Here is a 22590-nt window from a genome sequence, read left to right as displayed (position 1 = left end):
ATAAAAGGAAAAGGTGAGGGGAAGGTGATCACTATCCTGTCTGGAGCCGACAGAAAAGTCCGAAATAAACCTGAACAGGGAATGCGAGATCAAGGCGTAATCGATGACACTGCACCTGAGGCCAGAAATGTAGGTAAATTCCGCACATGAATCTATCTGCTTATGACCGTTCAACATTATTAGGCTGTGTCTAGCAAGGAATCGGTATAAACATATTCCACCATAATTTATCTTGGGGTCCTTGGAAGTCCTAGCATAGCCTGGGAGGTATGGGGCGGTGTCCTCGCCCCCCCAGAGGTTTGAAGCAAATAGCGCATCATTGTGGGGGCCAGACCTGGCGTTGAAATCACCCATAACAATGAGAGGAGCTTTGGGGAATTTAGCCTCGAGTGATGTTAGATAATTGGTAAGAACGTCCCAGTCACAGTCAATTTGTGCCCGAGAGGCATGAGGGGGAATATAAACATTTACTAACAGAAGAGAAAATGTGCTAAAAGATAATAAAACAGCCTGTGCAATGTTTTTACAAGGGGTTAAACTTATAGAGCGAGCTGTTACAGAAGTAGAAATGAGTATGGCTAGGCCTCCTTTGGGTCTGCCTTTGGAACTGGGTTGGGAATAGGTCGCTGGTAAACATGAACAAGAGAAACCATCCACTATTAATTTAAGGGTACACCACGTCTCCTGTAAGAAAATTAAGTCAAATTTGTTCAGAAAAGTAATAAAGTCAGGAATTTTTTGTTTGGCATTCCACCCTGCAATGTTCCAGGAGAGAAGGTGGAATGTAAACTTAGGTGAGAGAACAGAAACCTGGCATGCATTAATAATTGGATTCGTAGGATGAGAAATTTCCTTTGCTGTATAAGATTTGCAGAGTGAGTGCTGTGGTGTCCTGAAATGAGGGTTTACCATTTTTTCAGGAGATTCACAGGATAGAATCGGGTTTTTAGAATTTAATAAGGGTTGTCAAGTCAGTTCAGGAACCTCATGTACTATCACATCACATATTGTGCTAGGTCTACAAACATTTGAGTAACAATGTGGCAGTACCTTTAAGGGAACTTTCAGAGGAGAAACTTGAATGCTGGAAGGTGAGTTCAGTTCATAGTCCTCCAAGTATCTGGAACATGTCCTTTTTGCCCTTAGATTGTTTAACAGATTCTGCATTTTGTTTATGACCTCACTTTGTTCATTCTCAGTGAATGTATGGAAACTATTTAATAGTTCCTCCTCTCCCTCACAAGCAAAGTCAAATGCAAGATCTTGATTTTCCTTACTGTTTACCAGAGAAGGAGGTGACTGTAACGGAACGAAAATGGGAGCTGGTGGTGGGGAGGAGCTTACTTCATCCAAAATAATAAGATCAGAGTTTATGGAGTTAAGTGTTTCAAAGTTTAATGTTTCTTGTGCTGGGGGAGTCAAAGGGGATAAATTCTTTTCCAGCATAGTTGGTCCTAATGATAGAGAAGAGCAGTTCATGTTTAATGTGCTTTTAAGAGGAAGCTGTTCCAGGAATGGATCCAAGTTTCCAGAGTTTGATATATTTTTGCTGCTGTTCGAGGAAAACTTCCTCCTCTCATGTGAAGAGATAAGGTTTGTTGTTGGAGTTCTCTTTGTGAACAAGGAAATTGGACTGGCCAGGTTTGTGAAATGTCTCTGAACGGATATTCCATGGTAGCTGAGAAGGGATTTATTTGCAATTATCCGTGCTGTTGTCTCAGCCGATTTAAAGGTAAGTAAAGCAGACGTTTTTGTTGAGGGGTTGTAAAGGAATTCCACATACGAGATATCGTCAGGCCGTAAATCCATTACACCTAACGACTGAAGGGCGTAACACACTCTTTGCTTCCTGATGTTTACTTTTTCTTTGATGTTAAGAAGAGGAAGATTCAGCAGTGCAAGTTTGTTTGAATTATATTTGAGAAGCCAATTCCCATTTGTATTCTCTCGTCGTGAAATCTTGTTATTGGTAGAGCATATTCCGCTATAGGACCTCGGGTTGGGGTGAGTAAGTAGCTCTGGAAGATTTGGACTTTTTTTGCTTTCTGGTAAGGCTTTGCAATAAGATCTAGGGGGTGTTCTCGCTGTAGATGAAGCAGATAAATTCTTTGTTTGCGAAGCTGTTTGCTGTTGAGCTTTAAGTACTTTAAAAAGTTTCTGAAAGTTCATCTTCTTACTCCTTGGCGGTTTGTAATTTTTTATGTTTTTGGATTTTTTCTCCTTAGGTGCAATACGAGGTTTCTTTCTGTTTGCACACTTCAGTGTTGTTGTTGTTTTGTGGGGGGGAAGAGTGTAGTTTAGGCTCAAATATAGTTTGGATAGTTCTTCCATAAATGATTTTAGAAGGTTGTTTGTTTCTTCCAAAAAAGCTTTGATGTTTTCAGTCTCTTTTGCCACAATGGCTAATTGTAACTGCAGACATTTTTGGCCAGTTAGAAGTAGTTTTTGGCCAATTTGTGCCAGTTCCGTGGTTTCAGTAACTTCTGTAGAGCAGGCAGCAGATGGCTGTGATTGAGTAAAAATGGGAGTCTGGCTGTCGATGTCTGTAGCATGCACAGTAGACAGAATGTCTAAGGGGGAATGTAAGTCAGTGTCCTTGTACAGAGAGGAAGATGGCGTCTCCTTGCTTTCAGGTACCTGCAGCAGAGAGTTGATCAGACTAGGTGTATGCGTCTGCCCAAAAAGGGGATCTGTGGATGTTCCATACACCAGGCTTTGTATAATTTCTGGGTCATCCCTTGCCTGGAATTCCTCACTCAAGCAGGAACAGAATTGTTCTGTTTCGATTTGGGAAGGGGTTTTCTCAGTAGATCGTGACGCATTTCTCTTTGTCTTATCCGCTTTGGTTGGTAAAAAGAAGTTTGTAATTTTAAGCTGTTGATCCCCATTCCCAGATTCTTCCAAAACCTGTTCTGATTTATGGTCATGTTCATAACATCTTTTCCTTGTTTGAACCATTTTAAAAACTATAAGGTTTGCCTTTTAAACTCTAAGATGAACGGAGGTATAATTATAAATTGTCGACTCCAAGGCTAAGTAGTTTTATCTTAGGAATCCTTAGATTTTGTTATGGTAAATTATATTCCTTGAGTTAGTAATGCGAAGCAGAGTTGTGACTCACCGGCTGATAAAGAGTCTGTTTTCTTGCTGATAAAATGGTTCCATAGCCTTCAAAAAATAGGTGTTGTTGATGCTGTTAGGTTCCAGAATAAAAATTTCCAAAGAATATCTCTAAAGATAGCAAAAAAAGAGGCGAGGTGGGTATGAGCTCCAGAGCTCGCTAGTGGACCTGCCTGCCAGCAGCCATCTTCCACCCGGAGGGCCTTCGATCTCTGCCATGCCCCTTCTTTGATGAGCTTCCGCTGGACTTTGAAGACTTGGCTTTTCCGGCAGGCCTTTGGAATGGGTTAAGTTTTACTGTTGGGTTCTTAAATTCAATTTTTAATGTTCATTGTATTTTATCTTGTACGTCGCCCAGAGTGGCTGGTCAACCAGCCAGATGGGCGACTAATAAATATAATATAATAATAATAATTTTGACATAGGATGACAACAAAATCACAGACAAATCATAGATCACATGTGTGAACACAGAGGTGACCTAAGATATGAAGGTGATTTTGAGGGGATCCCTTGAAAAAAGTTGTGAGGATCCATAATGGTTTGTGCCTCAGAACTATGTTTTTGTGCTGAAAAGCAGCAAATTCATTAGTTCGCCAGTCCAGTCAGTTGTAGCAGATGTGATCTCTGATCTGATGGTGATTGGGAGGATGGGTACGTACATGTGAAAAAAATATGCAGTTTCAAGATGTGACATCTGTATATATGCCACAGGACGGAGTAAGAGATCTCATACTACATATAGGTTCTGCACACTGAGTTCCCATCACAATCATCCTGCACCATCCTACTTTTTGTAGTAGCGTTTTGAGTTTGACAGAATATTTATAGTCTTTCTATCCTCACAACAACCTTGTAAAGTAGATCATAGTGCAATTTTGCCAAAAGAAGAAAAAAGAACAGTGCTAGCACCTTGAAGACTAACAAATGTATTATGGCAAAAAGGACGTAAAAACTCACAGTTTAAATTCATTTGCTGTGGAATACTGATCAGAGTGGATTCTAAAAGAGAGAAGAAAGTTCATTTGCCAGCATTATATATTATGAGAATTTTAATGTGTTCATATATTTGTTGCTTCATTATTATTGTCCTGAGATCTTTCAAGGACTCTGTTTTGACATACATATGAATCAAATATATTTAATCTCATGCTCACCTCACCAAAATCCCTTTGGGACCACAGAATTGCATATATCTCCCTCCCACATTGAGGCTTCCTTCCTCTCTCTAACAGATATAAATGGATCATGCTCCTCTTACTCCATCAGCCATGCTATCTGAAGATCAGGGATCACCATGCTATCAGGATTGTGCTTGTCAACATAATGCTTCTTTTTCTTTCTTTGCTTTAGAATGGAAGAGAATGCAAAGGAAATCTTGATAGTGCTGCAAATCCTCAGGACATTCTTGGAGAATCTCTAGGTAAGAATGTGCCATTACAAGTTGGCAGCCTAGAAATACTAGATTCTTTAATCAACATTTAGATCTCTCTGTTGTCATCTCTATAATAGTAAAGGGTCTCCTTACTGGGAAGATTACTATTTCCTATGCACGGTGAGATTACCTATTTGATACAGACTGCATCACATACTGCATCTGGTGTGTGTGTGTGTGTGTGTGTGTGTGTGTGTGTGTGTGGCTTCCTTTATGGAATCAATCCATTTCTTGTTTGGTCTTCCTCTTTTTCTGCTCCCTTCTGTTTTTTCCAGCATTATTGTCTTTTCTAGTGAATCATGTCTTCTCATGATGTGTCCAAAGTATGATAACCTCAGTTTCATCATTTTAGCTTCTAATGATAGTTCTGGTTTAATTTGTTTTAACACCCAATTATTTGTATTTTTCGCGGTCCATGGTATCCGCAAAGCTCTCCTCCAATACCACATTTCAAATGAGTTGATTTTTCTCTTATCCACTTTTTTCATTGTCCAACTTTCACATCCATACATAGAGATCAGGAATATGGTCAGAATGATCCTGACTTTAGTGTTCAGTGATACATCTTTGCATTTGAGGACCTCTTTTAGTTCTCTTCTGCATCTTCTACATCTGTTAGAGATATAAAATTTCTGCTTCAAAAAGCATAGTCCATAGTGATTATGAACTCTTTCTGTTTTCACATTTGGTACTAAGATGTTTTGCATTTTCGGTGTCTTCAATATAAATATAAAACCAATTTTAGCTACAGCAGGATTCTTCTCAGTTCTAAATTGCATTAACATTCAGACGTGCATACAAAGTATGAGAGATACCTGCATCTTTCTCCATATTTATTTTATTTATTTATTTATTATACTTGTATACTGCCCCATAGCCGAAGCTCTCTGGGCAGTTTACAGTAACTAAAAACAAATACAATTTAAGATACATCTTTTAAAAAACAATTTAAAACACAATTTAAAAATTTAAAACAATATAAAACACATGCTAAAATGCCTGGGAGAAGAGGAAAGTCTTGACCTGGGCCCAAAAAGATAACAGTGTTGGTGCCAGGTGCACCTTGTCGAAAACATCATTCCATAATTTGGGGGCCACCACTGAGAAGGCCCTCTCCCTTGTTGCCATCATCCGAGCTTCCCTCGGAGTAGGCACCCGGAGGAGAGCCTTTCATCTTGAACGTAGTGTACGGGTGGGTTCGTATCGGAGAGGCGTTCCATCAGGTATTGTGGTCCCAAGCTGTGTAAGTCTTTGTAGGTCAAAACCAGCACCTTGAATCGAGCTCAGAAACATAAAGGCAGCCAGTGGGGCCAGAATCGGTTTTATATGTTCGGACCATCTGGTCCCTGTTACCAATCTGGCCGCTGCATTTTGCACAAGCTGCAGTTTCCAAACCGTCTTCAAAGGCAGCCCCACATAGAGTTCATTGCAGTAATCTAATTTAGACGTTACCAGAGAATGGACAACTGAAGCCAGGTTATCCCTGTCCAGATAGGGATGTAGTTGGGCCACCAACCGAAGCTGGTAGAAGGCACTCCATGCCACTGAGGCTACCTGAGCCTCAAGTGACAGAGATGATTCTAGGAGAACTCCCAAGCTATGAACCTACTCCTTCAGGGGGAGTGCAACTCCATCCAGGACAGGTTGGACATCCACCATCCTGTCAGAAGAACCACCCACTAGCAGCATCTCAGTCTTGTCTGTATTGAGCCTCAATTTATTAGCCCTCATCCAGTCCATTGTCGCAGCCAGGCACTGGTTCAGCACATTGACAGCCTCACCTGAAGATGATGAAAAGGAGAAATAGAGCTGTGTGTCATCAGCATACTGATGGCAATGCACTCCAAAGCTCCAGATGACTGCACCCAAGGGTTTCATGTAGATGTTGAACAGCATGGGGGACAGAGCTGACCCCTGCGGAACCTCATACTGGAGAGTCCAGAGTGCCGAGCAATGTTCCCCAAGCACCACTTTCTGGAGGCGACCTGCCACGTAGGAGCAGAACCACTACAATGCAGTACCTCCCACTCCCAACTCAGCCAGTCTCCCCAGAAGGATACCATGGTTGATGGTATCAAAAGCCGCTGAGAGATCAAGGAGAATCAACAGAGTCACACTCCCCCTGTCTCTCTCCCGACAAAGGTCATCATACAGGGCGACCAAGGCTGTTTCCGTGCCAAAACCAGGCCTGAAACCTGACTGAAATGGATCCAGATAATCGGTCTCCTCCAAGAGTGTCTGGAGCTGGCCCGCAACCACTCGTTCAAGGACCTTGCCCAGGAATGGAACACATAAGTGTAGAAGCAACTGGGGTGATTTGGAGTGGGGAAAATAGAGGGGAAAAGGTTAAGTAGCTCCTTGCCAATGGTCCGTTAAATTTGTGGCCATAATGACTGAGTTCCTTTGTCTGGGATTCACAGATAACCAGAGTCTGCAGTATGTTCTCTTCTTTGTGTTCCTAGTGATATATTTGCTGATCCTGATGGGGAACATTGGCATGGTAACATTAATCTGGATTGACTCCCGGCTTCACACTCCCATGTATTTTTTCCTGAGCAACCTGTCAGTCTTAGATATTGGTTACTCCAGTGTCATCGCTCCCAGGACACTGATGACCTTTGTAGAAGAAAGCAAAGCAATCTCATTCACTGGCTGTGCCCTGCAGTTTTTCTTTTTCTGCATTGCCATATCCTGTGAATGCTGCCTTCTGAGTGTGATGGCGTACGACCGCTTCATCGCTATCTGCAACCCACTGTTGTATACAGCTATCATGTCCAGAAAGCTCTGTAATTTGCTTGTGGTGTCTTCATATCTAACAGGTTGTGTGAATGCAGTGGTCCAGACTTCATTTATATTTACTTTCTCCTTTTGTAGGTCCAACATCATCAACCATTTTTCCTGTGATGTGCCCCCTATCCTAAAGCTCTTCTGCTCAGACACAGGAGTCACTGATATTATTCATTTCTCCTTTGCTACAGCAATTGTATCAATAACTATCCTGGCCATACTGGTCTCTTACACATACATCCTTGTGGCCATCCTTCGGATCAACTCAGCCGAGGGCAGACATAAAGCCTTCTCCACCTGTGTCTCCCACCTTACAGCAGTCACTGTTTTCTATGGGACAGCCATTTTCATGTACCTACGGCCCAGTTCCAAATATTCCATGGAACAGGACAAAATCATCTCTGTTTTTTACACCCTTGTAATCCCTATGTTGAATCCACTCATCTGTCAGCTCTTCACTGAGACAGCAGTGTCGGTGGGGGTGCAGGCAGGGCTGGAGATTCCTTGGTAATTGCCAGGCCGTAAGTCCTCAGCCGGCAGCTTGGCTATAAATCTGCCAGGCTAGCAAGGAGGAAGCAAGATAAGGGCAGAGGCCACTCAAAGCTTACGTGCCAAGCCAGAAATCCAGAAGAGACATCAGCGAAGGTCCGGGTCTAGTTTGCCGAGAGATCAGTCCAAGTCAAGGTTCAGGGAATAGGAAGACACACAGTGGTCATGCCTGACATTGTAGTCAGCAACAAGCTGAAACCAAGGTTTGACTTTTAAGGAGCAGGTTTGTCAGCAGATGTGAGCCATCAGCGTTTTGGCCTTAAGTGGACAGGCCTGCCCCTCTTCTGCCTGACCTTCTGTTGTCTACATTCTGCAGGTGAGGGGGTAGTATCCTGTTCACTTTCTACGTCTGGCTGAAGAGCTTCAGCTGTGTCTGGGGTGCTCTGCAGCTGAGGGGGAGAAGGAGCTGGGTTCTCAGGAGTTTCCTCCATTTCTCCTTCTGGGTCTGCTGCTTCTGGGTCTGCTGCTGTTACTCCCAAGTCATCCTCGTCTGATGAGTCCTCTGACGGGGCCATGACATCATCTATAGTCTGAGAAACAAGGAGGTAAAAGAGGCTTTCAAAAGGCTGTTTGAAAGAAAGATTGTCTGTCAGAGACAGTAACCACCATCATAAACCTGGTCCCACCACACTGTTTAGTGCAATGCCCATATTTATTTTTTACTTCATAATGGGTTAGATCCAGATTGGTAAAGCTACTATCCTATACTTATATCAGGAAAACGTACATTGCACTCTATGGAGCTTATTTCTGAGTAGACATGTATGAGATTGGGTCTATAAATTGCACTTTGATCCTATTGAAACTTATGTGAAAAGGTTTCTCATGACTTCAGTTCCATTGATCTTAATCAAACTTAATCAGAACTAATTTAGCCTGAATCCAGTTTATTGTCTTCAAGCATAGTAGTGGAATTTGAGTTTTACTGACAATTAATTTACTGCGATGAAGAGGAATTCACATGTTTGTTCTCCGTTTGAAAGGGATGGGGGAGAGAGTGGGCTGGGCGCCATTTCAGTTGGCAACAGAGAGTTTACTGTTTAATATGTAACTGACTAAAAGACTAGGCACAGGTATGTTTAATCCAAAGTATGGCTATTTTTACATTCCAGTAAACATGGGAGTTGTGAAATATAAGTAGTACATCACGTCTAAAGAGATACACCTAGAAGTCTGGCAAAAGATTAAGTGTTGACATTATCGTTTCTCTGCAACAGGGAATAGGAATCTGTTCCCTTCCAGATGTTGCTGGATTACAGCACCCATTATCCCATTGACCATTTTAGAGTCCAACAATATCTGGAATGCCAGAGGGTCCCATCCCTGCTCTACAAGATGAGGAATGTTCCTGGCACAGGTATAATGGAGATGCACAGATTGCACGCATAGGCCAAGATATAATTCTGGAACACTATAGGTGTCATTATTTGTGACAATGGGAAGATAAGTTCTGTAGGCGATATTCAATACTAGTCCTACTTGGAGTAGACCCATGGAAGTTAATAGGCATGACTAACTTAGGTCCCTTAATATTAATGGGTCTACCCTGAATAGGACTTAGTTGAATACAACCCAATGGACATAATATCCCCAATAGGTTTCCACCATAAAGGCCATTACAATATTAGCAACTACTAGGCTCCTACTGGGAGGAAGGGTGGGATATAAACCTAAGTAATAATAATAATAATAATAAAGGTGTCCCCGCACTTATAGTGCGAGTCATTTCCAACTCTTAGGGTGACGTCTTGCGACATTTACTAGGCAGACCGTATATATGGGGTGGGATTGCCAGTTCCTTCCCTGGCCTTTCTTTACCCCCCAGTATGTGCCGGGTACTCATTTTACCGACCACGGATGGATGGAAGGCTGAGTGGACCTCGACCCCTTTTACTGGAGATTCGACTTCCTCCTTCCATTGGAATCAAACTCCGGCCATGAGCAGAGCTTCGGCTGTGTTACCGCCACTTACCACTCTGCGCCACGGAGGCCCTAATAATAATAATAGTAATAGTAACAACAACAACAACAACTTTATTTTCAGTCTTTTCCCCAATGAAATCTTTTTTTTCTGGTCAGTCAGACTATGACATCATATATGTGAACTTTAATGTTTTGATTTGTTTTTCCCTGAATGTGTATCATTTTACATTTGCTTACATTGAATTGCATTTGCTATTTTGATGGCCAGATTTGGAGAGATCCTAATGGAGAGCATCTCACAATCCCTGTTTGGAACGCTAGGTTATTCTGGTGAGCAATTTGAGGCATTTGAACGGTGGACCCTAAACCACCTCTCATTTCTGGCCAGCTCAAGGGGACATAGGAAAGGAACTGCCCCTTGGGCCTTGGCAGGCTTAATCCACTGACTGCTGTCCAGCAGGACTGGGGTGGAACAGCTAGGTGGCTCCCTTGGCATGCTGAATAATCAGTAAGAGACATGGATCAGCAGCAGCATTGATCCAGTAAATGGAACTAGGATGGTATCACCCAAGAAGGGGATACAAGGAGCTACCCCCATTTGTCTCCCTCAGTTAGGCTGTCCTTCACATGTTTTATTACAAAGTTTAGAAGCTGTTGCTTGTCGCAGATCCATATGATCAATAAAGTGTGATCCTGTTTCCCAGTACTGTCTGTCTTCTGTCTTCATGCTGGGGGCGAGGAAATGGCATATACACATGTAAATGAATGAATGAATAATTCACTAATAGGCAAAAAAAATGCGGTTTAAGAACATACCTATAGTCAACAGATATTTTTATCAAACTTTGAAAAACAGGGAAATTGGGCAGCTATAGTGAATGCACAAGGGAAGCAGCAGGAGACCTGACCTCATCTCTGAGATGCTGTACTGTCCTACAAATTTGTAAAAATGCAAACACAATTTGGGTTGGTCTTTCACAGTCCAATCCACTTCCCGTGTAGCTTGGAAGAATTTGGTAACATGTGCCTCTGAGCATATGATGAGTGGTGGCAACACTTGCAATCAGCCCAAATAACAGAAACATGTACTGTGCTGACCTTGTTTTAGCAGGGAGGAAGCAACAATATTAAGATGGTTGATATCATTCAGATATTCGCTTTAAATATGTTTGATTTACTTTGCAATTTTAGAGGAGTTTCCTACAGTAAATTATTTTCTTTTGCTGCTGTTTCTGTGGATATGTGAAGTAGGGCAGAGGGAAAGGGAGGATGGGAGGACAGAGGGGAGATCTAGTCCTCAGCAATGGTTTCCACCAAGATGAACAAAGCATTCTCAGTTCTAGAACCAGGCCAGAACCAAGACAGGAAAAAATCCAAATAATTAGTTTAATCCAAGAAAGGCTGGAGTTCAGTCATCACTACTCACTTTAACACCTTGCTAAGAAATGGCAAATTAGAGACTGCCCTGTTCTCCCTAGTCCCACAACCCTCTTTCCACATCATGAGAGATGTTCCCTGTTATTGCTTCCTAGTTGGTGGAAGTACCATCTGATATCCCCTTTGGCTAAGGTGGATAGATTTGAACTACTTTTGCATCTTTCTGTCTCAGCCGCATGACTCTGACACAAAGGCAGAGTCTTCACTACCCATGCACAAAACATTGTCTTATTACCTTCCTTAAAAGCAGAGTATGGCTGCCACCATGTTTTGTTTTGTTGAAAGGGATTTTTTTTTTAAAAAGTGTCTTTTTCCGTCATTTGACAATTCTGTCCTCCTGCAGTGCCATCTGAATGAGACAGAATCTCAGCTTTTGCTCTCCTCTACGTCAGTGTCCTTCAGCCTTGGGTTCCCAGATGTTGTTGGACTATAACTCACATCAACTCTGAACATTGGCTAAGCCAGCTTGGACTGGTGGCAGTACAACATCTGGATACCAAAGGTTGAAGAACGCTACTCTACATGGTTGTAATCACATGTGAGGGCTGCAGCAGCTGGACATGCCTCTGTTATCGCATCACTGAGGGGAACATCTGTAAAAGAGAGCCTTCATCATTTTCTTACTATGGACAGAAGCCCTGAAACATGAGCAGTGAAAATGAGTAATGGGTGGCAAGCCTAATTAACCTACACTTCTGCTGGATCCCAGTGTTGCCTTCCAAAGCGCAAGCACACCATAATGTAGAGATTACAGTCAGTAACATCTGAGGACAGCAATATGAATGGCACATTGAGACTTATGAGTAGAGATGAGTGAGCTGGCCATGACTGGTGCCTTATTGGCTTGGAAATAAGCCAGACCCTACACACACACACACACACACACACGGAAATGGCTCAGAGCATTTCTTCTGAAGAACAATGCTGATGGAAAGGAAGTGGTCTCCACAGAGGAGCCTTAGGAGTAACTCTGGGACCTCAATGCTCTCCTCCTCTTTGAGGTGAGTAGTTCAATCCCATGAGGTGATCATTATGAGCTCCCAAAGTTCCAGTTTGATTTGATATCAGAAGTGGAAAATGAACTGAAATTTAGATGATGCATCGCAAACCCCAGGTGTTGCTGCTAGCTGGGTTATTATTTCCTGTGTCTATTGCGGAATGGCTTTCCTGACTGCATAATACAGCTCAGCATTTGCTACTAGAGCATTCTCATAAGAGAGACACTCAGTTGTGTTTGAAATCTCTAAAGAGAGGGAGGGGGATATTTTGCCCAAAACTTCAGCTATAGGGGATTAATAATAAATTGCTTTGGGCATTATTACATTTGTTTCTCAACCACTTTTGTCTACAACATTCTTAACAACAAGAAGCAAAAGGAACTGGGAATATTTGGATAAAGCATCTAAACAAGGCATTCTTCTCTCTGTAGAAATAATGGTCCCGATTCAACTAAAGCTAATTGTGACCAAGTCCCACTGAAACCAATGGAATAAGTTTTTTCCATCAACAAAATTAATCCCCATTGTTTTGTATGGGACTCAAGACTGCAGATTTAGTCACAATTTAAGATGCAGCAGAAACTCAAAATTGGTCATTCATAAGTTGAATCTGCTCTGAGCAGAATATTTTCACCATAGTACCATGTTGGCTCTATATTAACCTCATGCAGACTGAGGTTAATATAACGAAACTCAAAATATCACACCAGTGGCGTACCTAGCGTATTTGACACCCAGAGCAGATCATTTTTAACACCCCCTCCTCTATATGACAAAATTATTTTCAGTAATAATCATGAAATGAAACGAATAATAATAATGGCCAGAAAAGAAACGCAGACAGTGAAAATTTTCTTTTATTGAACTTCATATATATAATCATGCCAGTAAAAAAAATAAAAAATATTTAAACAACTGTAAGGTAAAACAGTATACCAAAGAATTGCTAATAGTATTGTGCTGATTTGCTTATATATAATATTGCGGCTGTTGCCAACCTGATGTCCTCCAGATGTTTTGGACTACAACTCCCACAAGCTACATGCAGCACTGGCTGAAGTTCATGAGAGTTGTAGTCCAAAATATCTGGAGGGCACCAGGTTGACAAAGTTTCTAGCAGTGGATGTACAATCCTATTACCAGCTCCTGATGTCATGCTTTCAAGGGAACTGATCATTGGTTTGGTGGGGATAGTCCGTATGGCTTAATGCATTTGTGTATCAATTTCCATGATATAGTAAATCTAATAAGTCTTAACACGGTGGATATTATGAGAATGCAAAGTCCCTTATTGTGCAGGCCATGTGCTTATTGTACAAATAAAAATGCCTGTGTGTCTCAAAGGCCATTTATATAAGCACTGGAAGATACTACCTGTAAAATGACTTAATTCAAGTTAATCCAGTTAATCCGGTTCCAGGGGGCAGCCAGGTGGGGCACTGGCCCGAGGGCCCCTGAGGCTACAAGAGCCCCTCAGGGGCCCCTCTGCTCCCCTTCTGCAATTGCTGCCATGGATCGCACGGCGAGTGCTTTGGGACTCTGCCATTCCTGTGCTTAACTTATCTTGTTCTGCAGTTGCGCACGCAGAGGTACCCTTAAGAAAGATGGCAGCTGAGGTTTCTCTAAGAAGCTGAAGCCTCTGCCGCCATCTTGGTTCATGGCAGGGATGCGAGTGTGCAGCCAAGATGGCGGCAGAGGCTTCAGCTCCTTAGGGAAACCTCAGCCGCCATTTTTTTTAAGGGCACTGCTTCGTGCGCAACTGCAGAACAAGGTAAGTTAAGCAAGGGAATGGCGGAGTCCCGAAGCTCTCGCCATGCGCGAATCACGGAAAGGGAACGCTGGGGCCTGGGGCAGGCTTTTGCCCAAAGGCTCCAGCATGTCTGGGGCTGGCCCTGGGCATGCGCACATGCGTGCCAGGGCCCAGGGCAAGCTGGTGCTCAAGGGCCCCGGCATGTCTGGCACTGGCCCTGTGTATGAAAAGCAAGTTCACCACTCACCAACAGAAGGAACTTTTTCAAGAAATTTTGAAGCACCTGAGCGTGTCTGCCTCTTAGAGGGATCTTGGATGAGGTGGGGCTTTTAGCTTCCTTGGCAAAGAGGAAAAAGAAATCTATCTCTCTCACTCTTCCACCACTTCCCCCACTCCGCTGCCGTGTAAATCTGGTCCATATCAGTTCTGGTTTTCCAGATCACATGGCTTGGCAAGACTAAGTGATATGCTCCGTGAGAAATCTGAAGAATCAGGATTTAAGGGGGGGCAGAAGGACTCCTTCCCCTTTTTGCACCCCCTTATTGCATGCACCCGGGGCAGACCGACCCTCCCTCTTCCCCCTTGGTACACCATTGTATCACACCATAACAAGTAGGCCTCCCTATAGCTGGTATTTATCTTTAGAGTTCCTTTCACACTGAATGAAGTGCTGTGTCTTCTGGTTTCCTGTTTTTCAATCTACTGATAACTCTAGCCCTTTTCAGATACTATATTGCAGCAAAGGATGTAGGGCAAGGGTAATCAATTAGGTGCCCTCCAGACATTGTTGGAGTACAACTCCCATCAGCCCTGTCAGCTGGGCTAACGGTAAAAGACAATGAGAGCTGTAGCCTAACATCATCTAGAGGGCACCACTTTGGCTCCTCCTGATGTAGAGCATGATGCAGAAACATACACATACCATTGGTACAGAGCTCTCCACAGAGGGAAGAAGGCTGCACTTAGAGGGATAGATTGCCTCAACTGTCATGAACTACGTGATATTTCAATACGGGGAAGTATAAGTTAATTTGCTATGGAATGCTGGTCAGACAAACAATGCTTAAAAAGGTTCTTCATTCACCAGCGCTGAATATAAAGATAATTTTAATGAGTTAATCTTATTCAGCCTTTTATCATTTGTTGCTTGCCTCCCTAGGCTCGTTTTGGGAAGAAAGGCAGGATGATGATGATGATGATGATGATGATGATCAACTTCATGTTTATTCTCCTGAAACCTCTTCATCTGATCAAAATCTCTTTGGGACCAAAGAACTGCATATATCTCCCTCCCACTCTGAGGCTCCCTCACTCTCCCTTTAACACTTGTAAATGCTCTTCTTACGCCACCAGCCATCCTATCTGAAGATCAGGGATCACCATGCTAGCAGGATTGTGCTTGTCAGCATAACACTTCTTTTTCTTTCTTTGCTTTAGAATGGAAGAAAATGCAAAGGAAATCTTAGTGGTTCTGTAAATGCTGAGGAGTTTTTTGGATAATCTTTAGGTAAGTCTAATGTGCCATTAGACATTTTCGTGCAATGGCAGCATAGAAATATTAGATTCTTTAATCAAGATTTAGATTTCCCGATTGTCATATCTAGATTTAGGGTCTCCTGATTAGAGAGAGTTCTGTTTCCTGCTTGATATGGATTGTATCACAGCCTGTTAGAGAGAATTTCTTCCTAGAACCATAGCCCACAGGAATCATGAACTCTCTGTATTTCAACAATTAGTACTAAGATTATTTGCTTTTCAGTATCTGTAATATAAATATAGAATTGCTTTCAGCTAGAGCAAGATTCTTCACATTTCTAAATTGCGCTAACATTTGCAAGTGCATACAAATAGAAAAGCAACTGGGGTGATTTGGAGTGGGGAAAATGGATGGGGGGAAAGTTAGGTAGATCTTTGCCATTCCTACAATGAAACATGCAGCCTCCTAAAACTATTTTTGGTTTTATAAAAATAAATCAGTTGTCAAATTCAGGGCCCCTTAAACTGCTTTTGTTTTTGTTTTACTTTGTTTTAAATCAGATGACATGCCACTATGTGTAACATCTTGTATAGAACTAATGCACTTTCATCATTGTTCTCATATTCTTTGCAGAGCGTACTTTGCTTAAATGGCAGAGGGAAACTTCACCATAATTACTGAGTTTGTTTTGGTGGGATTCACAAACAACGAGAGTATGGAGTTTGTTCTCTTCATTGTGTTCTTACTGATATATTTGCTGATCCTGATGGGGAACATTGGCATGGTAACATTAATCTGGATTGACTCCCGGCTGCACACTCCCATGTATTTTTTCCTGAGCAACCTGTCAGTCTTAGATATTGGTTACTCCAGTGTCATTGCTCCCAGGACACTGATGACCTTTATAACACAAAGCAAAACAATCTCATTCACTGGCTGTGCCCTGCAGTTTTTCTTTTTCTGCATTGCCATATCCTGTGAATGCTGCCTTCTGAGTGTGATGGCGTACGACCGATTTGTTGCTATCTGCAACCCTCTGCTGTATGCTACTATCATGTCAAAAAAGCTCTGTAATCTACTGGTAGCTGGTTCATATCTAACAGGTTGTGTGAATGCTGTGGTCCAGACTTCATTTATATTTACTTTGTCCTTCTGTAGGTCCAACATCATCAACCATTTTTTCTGTGATGTGCCCCCTATCCTAAAGCTCTCCTGCTCAGACACAGGAGTCACTGATATTATTCATTTCACTTGTGCCACAGCAGTTGTATCAGTAACTATCCTGGCCATTCTGGTCTCTTACTCATACATCCTTGTGGCCATCCTTCGGATCAACTCAGCCAAGGGCAGACGTAAAGCCTTCTCTACCTGTGCCTCCCACCTTACAGCTGTCACCATATTTTATGGGACAGTCGCTTTCATGTACCTGCGGCCCAGTTCCAAATATTCCATGGAACAGGACAAAGTCATCTCTGTGTTTTACACCCTTGCAATACCTTTGCTGAATCCACTCATCTACAGTCTGAGAAACAAGGAGGTAAAAGAGGCTTTCAAAAGGCTGGAGAGAAAGATAATCTCTCGGAGACTGTAATCATCCTGCTTTAGAATAATAGGTCTGGTCCCATATCTTACTGCATCCATTACTGCAGTGTTCAATTTATTAATGTTCATCTTCCTAATGCGTTAGATCCAGTCTTCAATCTTATACTCACTTGACATTGTTGACAGTAAGTCATACTGAATCATTTGGGGCTTATTTCTGAGTAGCCATGTTTAAGATTGCTCTGCATTCCCACGGAGAGAATCCATGTTCTGGTTATATCATTAATAAAAATTATTTTGGATATTACAATATTGACCGTATTCATATTCATTTTTCTATGTTGTGCTTTCTATATGATTCCTCCATTCAGCTGGAATGTCCAGTGTATGCATTCTAGATCCCAGGGGATCAGGTCCATGGCAAACCACTACATTATACTGAAAAATACTTAGTGTGTGTATCTAAGCTCTCATCTCCCCTAGGCTTAGAAAGGCATTCACCTTGGCGAAGTTTAACGTACTTCCGTCAGCTCTCCTAGATGGCAGATACCACAAGACTCCCTTGGATGAGTGCCTTTGCCCCTGTGGTGCGGGCAGAGTGGAATCTGTTGCACACGTTCTTTTAGACTGCCCTTTTTACCAGGATCTTCGTCTTTTAATTATATCTCCAATCATCCAAAAAAAACCGGGCAGGGATCCCACATTTTATGCTACCTATCTTTTATCTGACCAACACCCCCAAACCACAAACAGGGTTGTGAGATTCTGCGCCACAGCAATTGCCCACCATAGAGCACTGCTAGCTCAATTGCCTGCACAACCTTGAGCGCTGGTCTTTTAATTTTCTTTGATTTTACTCCTGCAAATGATGGTTGTTTTAAATTGTTTAGTATTAATTGTGTATTTTGTGGCTTTGTACTGGTCTCAGACCGTAAATAAATGAACTTGGAACTTTAGTGTGTGTATGTGTGTGTATTTGCAAATTAGCATGACTGAAAGTAGGTGTCTAGTATATTCATATATAAAAGCAAGTTCCTGGCTTCTGCCACACAATGTAGAATGACCAAGGATGCTTTCAGACTGGGGTTTTAATCACAAATGAGTCATTCAGATCCAGTTTCCAAATGATTCTGTTTTTTCAGTCATTTGCTGGTCACACCAGTGGGCAGAGCTGGGCAGAATGTATCCATGCTGTTCCTTGTTTTGTTCCTTCCCTCAGTCACTCTCGTGAGAGAGAATGTTGTGTGAGGAAGGCCATGTAAGAGGGATGATGTCAGCTCCATGCCAAGAAGAACCTTCCAATCTCCCTGCTCCACCCTAGCTGCTAACCGTGCATGTCAGTGTGATGCTGTGGGACCTCCAGATATTAACCCATCCCAGCTCCCCTCCAGCCACTGAATTCTGGAAGGTTGTTTTGGGTGACTGACCATCCCTTCCCCTGAATATCTCAGAGGGTTCACCAAATTCCCTGGTGCTTTTCTTACACATCCACATTGTATCTGCCACCAAGACCTAGTCAGAGCAAGGGATAGGGGAGAGATTCAATTCCGTTTGCATTTGAAAGCAAACCGACCTAATCAGCACTTTCCTAAGCAATATGCGAATGGACATTCTTCAAAAGTTGCACTTCCCCATATTTTGCAATGCTGTTCTCCAACCAGGTAATGGGTACAAAAATGCATATATTAGTGAAACTAACACACACAAAGTATTAGGGAAGATTGCACACAAAAATGTGTATATTGGAAGAAATTTGTGCTGAAATGCTGATGAATGTTCATGAGGACTTTTAAAAAAATCATTCACAAAATAGTGTGGAAATGTGGGCCTATCCTGCCAATGGAATTGGCCAGACCTAATTAAATGACCCCCCTTCTGCTCTTACAGTACAGAGCAGGTAGAAAGGGACCTCACTCCAAAACCAATCAAGGAAATTACACACACACACACCCAAAAAAAAAAAAAAAACCCTGCTTGCCTCTAAACAGCAACTTCCTACTCCTGAGCTGAAATGGAAAGGGAAGGGGAAACTGGTGATGTGGTAACAGGATGGTGTCACTGGGGATGAGAAGTGGCCTTAAAGGGGGCCTTCCTTACAAAGGGAGAGCCCACTTCGATTGGTTTATGGTTGGTCCCGTGTGTGCTTTGAATCTCCTGCTTCCTTCCTGGCAAATTCACTCCCTCATGCAAGACAGTGTGTGGGTGAATGCTAATATTTCAGTTTGGATTGTAAAGAATTAGAAAAGTAGGATTAGCCCTGCTTCCTGCCGAGGCTGCAAAAGCCTTAGCCATTTTACTGCTCTACCCTAATTTCAGGGACAAGCTATATTTTAGATCCTAATGTGAGTGCCTCAGAAAAGACAGCTTTAAAAAAAAAGAAAGAAAGAAACCCAGCTTCTAAGAATCGGCAGCGTTGCAGAGGGCAGGGGCAGTTCAGGAGACATTTTTAAACAGGAAAATGGCTTTCAAGGGAAAGGATTAAAAATTCTCTTGTCTGTCTGCACCACTTCTCTATTCAAAATTGCACTTTCCCAGGGCAGCTTTATATATGACCTCTGTTACAGTCACTGCCCACTAGATGACAGTGCCTACCAATTAAGGAGCTGCAAAAAAATCAAGCACCTGACTTTTCTCTGACTCATCATAATCATTATGAATATCACAGAGTCTGTGAGTTCAAATCCCCACTCGTGTCTCCTGGGTGTCAAGGGCCAGCTAAAGATCACCCCCACAGTGGGTGGCTCAGGGGTTACGTGCCCTGCCACCTGTGCAGCCGTGGGCAAGCTGCATAGTCCCAAGGAGCCCAGTTGCCCCTGAGCTGACAGTTGCGGACAAGGAAGGGGCTGGCTTTTGCAGCTGTGGCAAGCTGAGCAGCCCTAGCCAGCTGGGGAGGACTATCCTCAGAGGGAGGCAATGGTAAACCCCCTCTCAATACCGCTTACTATGAAACCCCTATTTATAGGGTCGCCGTAAGTCTGGATCAACTTGAAGGCAGTCCATTTCCAATTCCTCGCAGCAGAAGGGGAAAATCTGAACACTTTAACTTATCATCTATAGCAGTAGTTCAATCTTTTGAAACCAAGAATGCACCTTTCGCCCACACATGCAGATGGAGACCCACTTCTTAATTTTTTACCATATATTTGTGTGGTGATTGTGCTGCTGTTGTAACCCACCTTAGGCCAAGTTGTGACCCAGTAGTAAATCCCAGTTCCCTTGGTAAAGTCAAATGATCTACAGTAAGCATACCATCAGTTTGACATATACTATAAGTAAAAATGAACCTGACCTCCATGTTCTGATTTCTATTCTCTTTTGCAAACAATGGCTAATATCCACCCTGAATCATACTCAGAAAAGACCCACTGACATCAATGGACTTAAGGTCCATTGATTTCAATGGGTCTACTCCAGGTGTTCAGCTAAATAATTGTGGTAATGCAAGGATTACCACTAGCAAAATGGGACTTTCCCCCCTCCCCTCCTCTGTGTGCCCCATGCCACCCTCAAATGTGCTCCAAAACAGATTTAGGGCATTGTTCCATTGCGCAAGGTTAAATCCTTGTACTGAAGGAGCATTCACTTTAGCACTATGTTGAATAAAACCCTTAGCTGGCTATCATCCAATAACTATGATTGCACTAATAAATTCAGTTGGCTTTGTTTGCGGACATAATACAAATGTTTTTTTTAATGTTAAAAATTCTAGCAGTTCAGAACTCAAAGGTACAGGCCCTTAATGCAAGTGATAAATTAGGAGTTATATGTAGCTTTTCAGTAGCAATTAAAATCAGACTTTGAAGGCACATGTTATTGACCTGTTCTCTAAGAGCCCTCAACTTCTTGGATCCAGGACAACACAAGACATTGCACTGCCTGAAGGTGAGCCGAAATGCCTCCCCTATCACAGGTTAAGGCCAGCCATATACAGACACTTCATGGTTCTGTGGAAAATGATTTTAATTTTGTTATAAGTAGTTTGTTAGTGTAGTACAGCTAATTTGCTGACAGTTAATTTACTTCTGTGTGTGTTGAAAGAAATGCTAATTTGCTGACTTGCATTATCATTGTTTGTTTAAAGCTGTGTTTGCAAAAATAAGGTCTCAGGCTTTTGTTGCGATGTCCAGCTGTGCTGTAGAAAAGAATCAAACTTTGTTGCAGATACAAGGTTAAACTGAGCAAAATAAGTGTGAAAAACAAGTTCCAAATATGGATTTAGGAAGAGGGGACGTTACCAGAAGGAGATGGGCAGGGATTAAAGTGATGTAATTATGATCATAATGATGTATGCATAATTAGTAAAACAAAGTTGATAAAAGACTTGGCTGTGTCTAGCTGAGTCAGAACTGGCTTGGCCCTTCTCCACATGCACATATTAGAAATAAATACACTCCTACTCCATCTTGTTTTGTCGTTCTTGAGCTCTATTGGGGTGAGTATTGGGAGCAAACTCAAGCCACTAGGACCCCTAAAAGGGGCTAGGGCATTTTGTTTATAACAATTGGCACCCCAGATGGGACTCATTTTGCTGGCATTCCTCTTCTCCTCGGGCGTGGTCCACAGGGGATTGGGAAAAGTGCGCACCAGGCTATTTTCAGCCTGCCCAAGCCTGTGAGAGCGGATCGGGGAGATGAGGTATTGCCATAATGACTCCCTTTTAAATTGAAACAAGATTGGAGTGGAGCAGGGGTTTAGCGTTCCAACGTCCTTGGTCAACAGTGGTAAGACTCCCAGTGTGTTGAATAGTGAAGTGTGACTGTGTGTATGAGAGAGGCTGGGCCACGAACAGAGGGAAGCGGGTGTTGTAAGTCATCTGTCTGTTGTTTCGTCTTAGACACTTCCCCTGGTAGACAGAGAGGCTACCCGAGTGTCACACATCGTCTGCAGAGGGCAGAGGGGACTGGGCATGGGAGAGATGGGGAATGGTGCTTCGAAATAGGAGGGGACAGAGGGGGACTGGGCAATAGTGCGCAGGAGGAAGGAAGAGAAAAAGGATGGTTGAAATAGGAGTGGAATAGTCAGTTGTCTAGTTCCTGTGTGTGTAGCATTTTCCCAGGAAGTGAGAATGATTTTGTTTAAATATATAGATGGGAATGAGTATTCAAGTGTGAATTGAATGTAGGTGTGAAAGTTTCTTTTGAGTGTTTTATGTGAAAGGTTTTTGTGGAAATGCTAAATGGAAACCTTCCCTTTACTTTCACTTCTTAAAATAATTTCCCTTGTTGCTTAGATCGGTTGTGCCTACATAAGGTTTAAAGAATTTAATCTGTCTCTTTAGTAGCTTTAGCAAACTTGTGATTTGCCCTATTTGTCAGGAGCCTTAGTTTTCAGGACACACACATACATGCATAACATCACCAGACTTTCTTACCCTCCTTGGTAGGAGGGGGAGAGAGGGGGGAAAAAGTATTTTAAAACCGAGGCTTGAAGAAAGAGAAAGGGGGGCTGAGGAACATCAGAGCTCCCACACACGCAATGCACTCAAGGACAGCAGAGACAGAACCGGAGAGATTCTGATCTCGGTGTAAAACCTTGAGACCAAGAGATTCCTTCCTGGTTTTGGATCAGAGCT

The 22590-nt window shown here is 42.6% G+C and overlaps 2 protein-coding genes across 5 annotated transcripts; both read left to right on the top strand.

Moving 5' to 3' along the window:
* The first annotated feature begins 1364 nt into the window (after positions 1-1364).
* Positions 1365-17974, top strand: LOC133376787 (olfactory receptor 5AR1-like). 4 transcript variants are annotated; one of them, XM_061609568.1, is made up of 5 exons: positions 1365-1732; positions 4474-4543; positions 15159-15327; positions 15437-15506; positions 16110-17974. In XM_061609568.1, exon 5 carries the CDS (start codon positions 16126-16128, stop codon positions 17065-17067), a length of 942 nt encoding a protein of 313 aa, XP_061465552.1. In that variant the 5' UTR covers positions 1365-1732; positions 4474-4543; positions 15159-15327; positions 15437-15506; positions 16110-16125; the 3' UTR covers positions 17068-17974. The 4 variants fall into 4 exon arrangements, with proteins under 4 accessions (XP_061465552.1, XP_061465551.1, XP_061465553.1 ...); XM_061609567.1 differs by lacking the exon at positions 15159-15327; XM_061609569.1 differs by lacking the exons at positions 1365-1732; positions 15159-15327 and adding an exon at positions 1782-2004.
* On the top strand, positions 6399-7868 carry LOC133376788 (olfactory receptor 5AP2-like). Its single transcript, XM_061609571.1, has one exon. It carries the CDS (start codon positions 6945-6947, stop codon positions 7851-7853), a length of 909 nt encoding a protein of 302 aa, XP_061465555.1. The 5' UTR covers positions 6399-6944; the 3' UTR covers positions 7854-7868.
* Positions 17975-22590: the final 4616 nt, after the last annotated feature.

Source organism: Rhineura floridana, chromosome 2 (assembly GCF_030035675.1).
Source record: "Rhineura floridana isolate rRhiFlo1 chromosome 2, rRhiFlo1.hap2, whole genome shotgun sequence".
NCBI lineage: Eukaryota > Metazoa > Chordata > Lepidosauria > Squamata > Rhineuridae > Rhineura > Rhineura floridana.
This window is presented reverse-complemented; position numbering and strand designations above follow the sequence as displayed.

Excerpts from the sequence above, each read along its gene's own strand:
- LOC133376788 (XM_061609571.1), top strand. The coding sequence starts at position 6,945 with ATGACTGAGTTCCTTTGTCTGGGATTCACAGATAACCAGAGTCTGCAG.
- LOC133376787 (XM_061609567.1), top strand. The coding sequence starts at position 16,126 with ATGGCAGAGGGAAACTTCACCATAATTACTGAGTTTGTTTTGGTGGGA.